This window comes from Amaranthus tricolor, chromosome 1 (genome assembly GCF_026212465.1).
Source record: "Amaranthus tricolor cultivar Red isolate AtriRed21 chromosome 1, ASM2621246v1, whole genome shotgun sequence".
Taxonomy (NCBI): domain Eukaryota; kingdom Viridiplantae; phylum Streptophyta; class Magnoliopsida; order Caryophyllales; family Amaranthaceae; genus Amaranthus; species Amaranthus tricolor.
The window spans coordinates 1,005,147-1,014,420 of NC_080047.1; the positions used below are offsets into that span (position 1 = coordinate 1,005,147).

At 35.1% G+C, this 9,274-nt stretch overlaps 2 protein-coding genes and 1 non-coding gene across 3 annotated transcripts; 2 read left to right on the forward strand and 1 right to left on the reverse strand.

The window, feature by feature from the left end:
* Positions 1 to 155: 155 nt before the first annotated feature.
* Positions 156 to 243, reverse strand: TRNAM-CAU (transfer RNA methionine (anticodon CAU)). Its single transcript is given in 2 exon segments — positions 156 to 191; positions 206 to 243. It is a non-coding gene; the product is annotated as a tRNA-Met (tRNA).
* Positions 244 to 1,156: 913 nt separating this feature from the next.
* LOC130826748 (uncharacterized) lies at positions 1,157 to 2,264 on the forward strand. Its single transcript, XM_057692320.1, has 2 exons — positions 1,157 to 1,723; positions 1,866 to 2,264. Exons 1-2 carry the CDS (start codon positions 1,157 to 1,159, stop codon positions 2,262 to 2,264), a joined length of 966 nt encoding a protein of 321 aa, XP_057548303.1.
* Positions 2,265 to 4,406: 2,142 nt separating this feature from the next.
* Positions 4,407 to 8,529, forward strand: LOC130797350 (IAA-amino acid hydrolase ILR1-like 5). Its single transcript, XM_057659944.1, has 5 exons — positions 4,407 to 4,879; positions 6,303 to 6,428; positions 6,773 to 7,087; positions 7,222 to 7,350; positions 7,982 to 8,529. The coding sequence occupies exons 1-5, from the start codon at positions 4,535 to 4,537 to the stop codon at positions 8,345 to 8,347; spliced, it is 1,281 nt and encodes a 426-aa protein (XP_057515927.1). The 5' UTR covers positions 4,407 to 4,534; the 3' UTR covers positions 8,348 to 8,529.
* The last annotated feature ends 745 nt before the right edge of the window (positions 8,530 to 9,274 follow it).

Here is a 9,274-nt window from a genome sequence, read left to right on the forward strand (position 1 = left end):
TATTTATTCGTAAACTAGATTTCTTGTGTCTGGGACATTAATCTGAAGGATGAACCTTAGGATTCAAAGTTAAAGCATTGGGTGATTTCTACCTATTGTCCCCAGTTTTCTTCAGGCATGAGCATGACAGCTGAGAGCGGCAAGAAGAAAAAAATTGGGGTGAGAGAGGCTCGAACTCTCGACCTCAGGATAACTCAACTTTAGCTATGAGACCTACGCGCTAGCCAACTGCGCCACCACCCCTTACTGTTGTACCAGCAATAACTTGCGAATATGAATTATGGTCGTTGAGAATCTCAAAATAAAAAGTGCACATATTAATAATATGCTTTATATTACTCCCTCCTATTCAGCATAGGAGTCCCATTTGACTTTTCACGGATTTTAAGAAAAGTCAAAATGGGACCCTAATGGTAGAAGAGAGAGTAGTATTATGTGTTTTTAATTGTAAGGATTAAGGAATTAATGATTCCCACCAATTTCAAGCACTTTCTAGCCCAATTTAAAAGCTGGTTTTTTTGGCACCAAAAGTTTGAAATTTTTTTTAGTACAACGCCAAAATTACATCGATCATCTAATTAAGTCCGGAATTACATAATTAAGTCCTACGTTTACAATAATTTTTGGAAATTACATAAATTTCTCAAGAGTACTAAGAAAATTAAATACATCAGTTACGGTATCTCAGATAGCCTTCTCAATTCTTCAACAGCTTCGGTGTAGTTGCAGTCGTTACTGATCATGTGAGTGCGAATTTTTTTGCGATCATTGACTTCAGATTTTCAAAATTACTAAAAATGACGCATTAATAATTTCTTAAATAGCCACCAAATTATAAACAACCAAATTTTCAAAATGAAAAAATTCATCACATTACCCAAATTTATTTGAAACCCCAAATTAAAATGTCCAAAAGTAAGGAAATCAGAAACTGCCGCCAGTGTAAGAAACGAAAATTGGTGTCGGGCGCCATTAATTCAACCAAAATTTCAAAGCATACAGCAATCAAACTAGGAGGGGCATAAATTGAGATTAATGGGTATTAGGCACTAAAAATGAATTGTCAAACAGCAAAAAAATTCAATCATTACATGAAAAAACAGAAACAATAAATAGACAATGACAATGGTCATCTATTACACATTCATCTAAAAAAATGGCTCCTTCAAAAAACTTAAGTACACAACAAAGAGAACATATAATGCAGAAGTTGTTGTCTGCATTAAATAAGAAGGGCAAACCAGTGCTAGGCACAATCAATGCACTTGCAATTGAGTTTCAAGTGTGTAGGAAAACAATCACATGTTTGTGGAATGATGTGAAGAAGCAGATGACAAACAACACCACAGTGATTAACCTCAACAGTAAGAGGAGGGGCAGAGAAGCAGCAAACAAAATCAAATTCGATGAAGAAAAATTTAAGGCCATTAAATATGAACTCAAGGGTACTCAGCATTCAGTAGCAAAGCAGATGGACGTGTCACAAACAACGGTGTGTAGGTGGAAGAAGAACAAAGTCATAAGAAGGCACACAAACGCAATCAAACCGACTTTGAATGAAAACAACAAGTTACACAGATTAAGCTTTGCATTATCTAAATGTGAATATGATGAACAAAATGATGCATTCAAGTTTAAGCCATATAATAACGTTGTTCACATAGATGAAAAACACTTCTATCTAACCCGAGAGACACAGAGTTATTATCTAGCTCCGGGTGAAGTAGAACCACATAGAGAGTGTCAATCAAAAAGGTTCATTCCAAAAATCATGTTTATGTGTGGTGTTACAAAGCCAATATTTACAACTAAAGGTGATGTTTTTTTTTGATGGTAAGATAGGCATTTGACCATTTATTACACAGGAGCCAGCAAAAAGAAGCTCAAAGAACAGGAAAAGGGGGGAGTTGGAAACAAAACCAATACAATCAATCACAAAAGAGCACATTAGAGCAATGCTTATCACTAATGTGCTGCCAACCATAAGAGCAAAATGGCCTGCAGGATTGTCAAAGCAAATTTATATTCAACAAGACAATGCCAAACCACATATAGCACACAATGACAGAGAATTTTTAGAAGAGGCAATGAAAGATGGATTTAATATACAATTAGTGCAACAACCTCCAAATTTCCCTGACATGAACATGCTAGATCTAGATTTTTTTAGATCAATTCAAGCTTTGCAATATCAAAAAGCTGCTTACAATGTAACAAAATTACTTAGGGCTGTGAATAATGCATTTCAGAATCTAAGTCCATAATGTTTAAGGTTTGTATTCATCACTTTACAAGCTTATATGATAGAGGTCATGAAAAGACAAGGGGGGTTTGACTATCACATTCCTCACATGAACAAAACAAAGGCAACAAGGAAAGGGACTTTACCAGATTACCTGAGTATTGATAAACAACTGGTTGTTGATTCACTTCAACATTTATTCACAAAGCTAAGTACAGAAAAAATGAATCAGCTTGTGGAACTGATTGGCTATGCAGGGGGATTGATCAAGGGGATTTGAATGTAGAATTATCTGAAAACAGCAACAACCAATCTCAACGAATTTCAGCAGGAGAAACAGAAATTAGCATATGAACAACTGAACAACAACCAACAAAGTTTTTTGAGACACACAATAAAGCAACAACAGCACAGAACAACAGCCAACACAACCTTAACCAACACAGCAACATGTTTCAAATGTAATTCTTTTTGACTTTGGACATATTTTTGGGATCTTTAACATGGGATGTTTCAGATGCAAACAACAAAAATTTTATGTTGTTTTCAATGAAACATTTGTATTCAAATATACATTAATGAAAAGATTGGTTGTTTTAGTACTCAGGTAAACTTATTTTTTTTTGAAATCATTGAGTAGAAAATCGAACATCTTTGTGCATTAAACGTTGGAAAACAATCCAAACCCCCTTTGTTCGATTTTATGGTGGTTAAAAAAATGCACTCACTTACAGATCACAGAGCAATGAAATAAAATGCGTACAAAAACGTTTAAATTAAAAATCATCATCAGTCAAAATGAACATGCACCAGCAGGAACAGAAACTCACTTGAGAAAGGACCTAGCTTATCAAGCCAATCTTCTTCTTCACAATCAGTATTCGAAAAAACAGCATCAATGGAAGAATATTCACGATCAGGATACATATCAGGCTCAGGTGTGTAAATGGGTTAACCTTCAGATTCAAGTTCTCTTCCCCACTTAAGATCAGTCTCAACACAAGTTGAGTCATCATAGTAATCAAAAGACTCTTCCTCAAACGATTTCAGTCCAGATCTAGGGTTTCCATCATCGAACCCCTTAAACTCTATCTTAGAAGACGATTTGTAAGGAGATTTGGGGATTCTCAGAAGTAAAGAAGTACGCGAGTTAGGGTTTTTCATGGGTGAGTTGATTGTCGAGTTAGGGTTCTTCAGGGGGGATTTAAAAGGCGAACTAGAGTTTGCCATGAGAACAACACGAAAGAAATTAAGGAATAAGGTGAAGCTTAAACCCAGATCTAGGGTTATTAGAGAACAACACAAAAGAAATTAAGGAAGACGGTGAAGCTTCAACCCAGATTTAGGGTTTTCATAGAACAACACGAAAGAAATTATAGAAGATGGTGAAGCTTCAATCCAGAATTAGGGTTATCAGTGAACAACACCAAAGAAATTAAGGAAGAAGGTGAAGCTTCAACCCAGAATTAGGGTTATCAGATAACAACACGAAAGAACTTAAGGAAAAAGGTGAAGCTTCAACCCAGAATTAGGATTTTTAAATGAGCACAATACGAAAACGGCAAGAGGAATGGGGATGGGTAGGATTTCAGGTTTTAAAAGGGAGGGAGTGTTTAAATGGGTGGGTATGTTAATTAGGATTTAAGTATGTTGATTAATTAAAAGGGAGGGAAAATTAATATGGGTAATGGAGGGTATAATTGAAAATATGATGAACTACGAAGGGCATAATAGTCAAAAATGCATACCAAAAATAGAAATAGGACAATTAAGGTGACTTGACCATAAAAGGAAATGGGACACCTAAGCTGAATAGGAGGGAGTATTAAATTATGTAAGCCATATATGAGCTATAAAACACGTCTCATACAAACATTACAAATTCTTGTATGAGACGCTCTTATTGTAAAACACGCCTCGATTAAATAGCTTAATAATACAAATTAATAACAATTGAAATTTTACTTTAAGATTATTTCATTGTGACATAGCCTCTTACAAACTACAATAATAACTTTGTGTTTGATTTGACTTTGTTTGATCGGACTAATAGTTTAATTTAAATTTGAATTGAAAAAATAAAAAAATACATTAAACTCTAAATTTATCTCTATCCATATTTAAAGTGGTTAGGTAATAGCTAATAGCTATGTGTCCATTTAATCGATGATAATAATTAATGAGACAAGAAATTCACTATAAAGTAATCGTTTCTTCTTGACTACTAATAAACCTAAAAAACACCATATAAAGTAATCTAGGATTTAAATTAACAATTAATCTTCACTAATTATGTTTCCGATTTGGGTTATCTTCATATTCTGGCTTACAACCATTGAAGCCATTTCTAGTTCTGGTAGTAGTAGCTTCAAATTGGAAGAAAGCCATGCAAAACAAGTATTAAAAAGTGCAAAGAAAGAGAAAGATTGGCTGGTATCCATAAGAAGAAGACTCCATGAATACCCAGAACTCAAATTTCAAGAATACAATACAAGTGCTCTTATTAGATCAGAACTTGACAAACTCGGCATTTCTTATGAATACCCTTTTGCTCAAACTGGTATTGTTGCAATCATTGGGTCTGGTTCTTCTCCTGTTGTGGCTCTTAGGGCAGATATGGATGCCCTCCCTCTGCAGGTATTTAGTTTTCTAACTTTGGAATTTCTTTGTAATAATTTAATAGTGTTTTTTTTGTTAATTTGATTTTTATGATTGTGCTTGATAAAAACCTCTAATTTGGATTTATTTCTATTAATTTGTCATTGAAATTCTCAATTTTGAGTTGATGATTGTACTATTTTAAGCAGGGCCAAATCCAAAATATTAAAATAAGTAGTTTAGAGTAAGCTGAACAATCAGTTGTGTATGTATGCTGAACTAACTCGGTTGTTCTATTAATTTTGAATGTTACACAATAAAACATTAATAAGATTTTTCATTTTTAATAGGATTTTTAATCAAATGACCCGAATAATACTAGTTTAGAGTGGGCTGAACACTCAGTTGTGTATGTATGTTGAACTAGCTCGGCTATTGTTCTTGTAATTTTGAATGTTACACAACGAAAGGATTTTTAATCAAATGACCCAAATCATGGCCTTGGCTGACGAGACCCTTGATTCTCTCGATTGCATCCAATGATTTAAATTTTTAAGAATTTGTTCAATTTTTGGGTAGAAAACTTTATTTTGATGTAAGATACAAAAGTTTCTCAAATTTTGATATTTTCTGGCTCTACTAACCAAGGGTTCTGATTGGTGGGTTTCAATGGAGTATAATGAATCCTGGAATACTTTTGTAGTAGTATTAGAGATTTAGAGTATTAGTATATGTTCTATCTTTTTGTATGGATGTGGATTGTGGTGCTCTTTTTATCATAGTTTTGATACTTAGAGATGTATACATGTTCTTGAGGTCTACTTTTCAGCTGGTCCTGTTTGAATTGATTGGCACTTGCCAGATGGCATTTGATAATATAAAAAGTTTTTATCAGAAATAATAAACTTGATACCTGCATATCTCATGTTTGAAGTCTGAATTTTCGTTTCGAGAAGACCTTATATCATAGTGACTAGAGTAAAAACAAGGCCGCATCGCATCTCATTCGCCGCGTTGTAAAGGTTTTCAAAATAAACGAATCAATATTTTTCGCGTTGTAAAGGTGTAAAAAAACCGCGTTTTGGGCCATATCAAGGGATCTCTTTTGGTTTCGACCGATATTTAGGTGTTATGATAACCACATCACTCCCCTTACAGCATCAGCGTTCCGTTACCATTACCGCGATCGCGACTGTTGCCACATTTTTACATTATGGCTCCTATACAAATTGAGTCTTAATTTACTTGGTTCTGGTATTAATAGCCATATATATACTCCAGCTTAGGATTGATCTCTAGCAAAAGAAATCACCTTTTGCATAATAGTTATGGCTTAGACTAGGTTTCCCAATGTTTCATTGCTAAATGAAGTGATGCTTGGGAGACGAGTGTTTCGTGTGCATCATTTTGGGGCATTATTAGTTTGTTATTCTCATCATTGATCATATTTGCACGAATATAGGAACTTGTAGATTGGGAACATAAGAGCAAAATTGATGGTAGAATGCACGGTTGTGGACATGATGTTCATACTACAATGCTCCTCGGTGCTGCTAAATTGTTGAATCAAAGGAAGGACTACCTCAAGGTTCGTTCTTAATTAATTTTGAATAAACGAAGAAAATTTTTGCAAAATGTTATTTGAAGTTCCCGTATGTAGGAATCCAAATATTTATGTTCGTTTGGCTGCTTTTTCAAAGTTTCATTTCAATACATTTGCATCTTGTTGGGATGGGTTTATTCCACATCGACAAATTAAAGATAGTGTGCACATTTTATAAGTTACTGGAGCCCTTGTTCCCATTGCCATATGGTTTTGGTTTTGGGATGGTATATATCCTTGGCTTATGAAGTGTGTGCACCTCATGTTTTCCCGATAATATGCTGACATGCACAATAAGCCCAGCCTAATTTAACATTTGTGTCATGAAGGGAACCGTGAGACTGCTTTTCCAACCAGCTGAAGAGGGAGGTGCAGGTGCATCACACATGATAAAGGAAGGTGCCCTTGGAGAAGCTGAAGCAATTTTCGGGATGCATGTTGATTTCACAATACCCACAGGAAGCATAGCTTCTCTTTCGGGACCAGCTTGCGCAGCAATGTGCATGTTTAGAGTAAAAATTAAAGGAGGAGGCGGCCACGCTGCGAATCCGCACAAGACCATAGATCCAATTGTATCAGCATCATTCATTATTTTGGCTCTACAGACGATCATTTTCCGAGAAGCAGATCCCTTTGATGCCCATGTATAAATTCTTCTTCATAAATCATTCTTACTTAATTCGAAAGGGATTATCCGTTTGCTTCTTATTCATTGGCATATCGTTCTTTTATTGCGATGTTCGGTATAAATCAAAACTAACATTTGGTTTCGCTGAAGGTAATGTCAGTTACATATGTCAAAGGTGGTACAGCTTTGAACATAATTCCTCCGTCTGTTGAGTTTGGAGGGACACTTCGGAGTCTTACCACTGATGGACTGCACTGGCTTCAACGCAGGTTGAAAGAGGTAATCTTCATATATTAACAACTCTTTTATCGCTTTCCACTCTTTTAAGATTATTCTAAAGATGATTATCGTAGCACGTTCTCTTCCAACGATTTTGTTCACCTTCAGATTTATAGTTCTTTGGTTTTTGATTATAATGGATGATATTAAAATCAGTTATCATATCATTGCACTATTTATTTATGTGAAGTTGCAGATGATGTTTGCATACAATGCTCAATCGAAAACGACCTCTTTGTTATCACAAACAAGGGTACACAAATTCTTGTGAGAGACGGTTTTTTTGAGATACTATTTCTAATTGAATTGTGAAAATATAGAGTAAGAGTTAGAGAATGCACGTGGGAGCCAGTTTATTGTGTTAGGGAAATGGAACAGAGAGTTTTAGGTTCAATGCTAGCTATACTTTTTGACGAAAATTTCTGATGAGCATGCCTTTTTCATTCGTTTTTGATCGAGAATCGATTCTTGTCTTTATCAGAGCAAATTCCACAGTTCTAATATAAAGTTTTGAAATCTATTCTCTCTAAGAAAATAGAGAAGACCTTCCTTTTGTCCAAATACATATATAACATTGCAATTTATCCAAATAAGTGGGCTCTTCTAAGAATAATGTTTGATGCATCTGAAGGTGGTCGAGCAAGGAGCAGCCTTACACAGAAGTCGAGCATACATCGACTTCGATGAAGAAAACAACCCTCTTCTTCCAGCAGTTTTCAACGACGAAACATTGCATCATCATGTTGTTGCTACAGGCAAAGTTCAACTCGGACCTAAGAACGTACTTCCAGGGAAGACGGTGATGGCAAGCGAAGACTTTGCCTTCTACCAAGAAAGGATCCCAGGCATCATGATTGGCATAGGTATAAGAAATGAGACGCTTGGTGCAGTATACTCCCCGCATTCTCCTCATTTCTTCGTCGATGAAGGTGTTCTTCCTGTCGGAGCTGGATTACACGCCATCTTGGCTGAAACGTATCTCAGTCGGCTTTCCTGATGTACAAATGCTTGCAACCGGAGACTTGTCTACATTCGTCCGTTGGGTTCTGCCCTCCTTGTATTTGTGTGAAATAATAAGATAGCAGATTTTTAAATAGATTTGCTTCATTCACTCGATTTTAAATCGTTTCAACATGAAATTGGCTCGACAAGAACATAACTTAAACTCGACATTATACAGTTCGGACTTAACTCAAACTCAATATGACATGATCTTAGCTCTTCAATCAACACAAATCTGAAATGGCCCAAAGTTGAACTTGAAATAACCTACAAGGAGCTAGATCGTATTGAAATATGTCTATGCTATTCGACAAATGTAATCAAACCAAGCTCAAATAGATGTTGATTCGTGAAACGATCTATACTTGACCACTTCAGGTTTGTGATTGTCTAATTGGCATACATCTAATCCAAAAACAATCAATTTGCTCCCAACATCAATTGAAAAAATAACCCTCATTTGACATAGATCAAATCAAATCTAATTGAATGTCACTTAATATTTGACCCGAGACTTAAATTGATATAACAATATAACTCAACCTAAAGTCAATGCAAATCCAAAATGACCAACCTAAAATCAATATGCATGAACTCCCAGTATAACTAATTCAGACTCTATCATATTAACTTAATCTAATTTTTGTCTCGACTTGATTTAATTCGAATTAGAATCAAACTTGATCAGACCAAGTATTAACTCGATTTAAATCTAACAGTTTATAAAAGAAAGACTTATTTGCTGGATAATTTTTTTATGTTGCTATATGTTAGTTATTCTTACAAATCTAACATTTTGACAAATATTATCTATATTCATCTATGTAACTTGGCGTATGGAGTCTATGAACCGAAATCTAACTGGCAATTCGTCCCTAAACAAATCTACACTGTACATGATGCATTTTCCTCCATAGTCTTA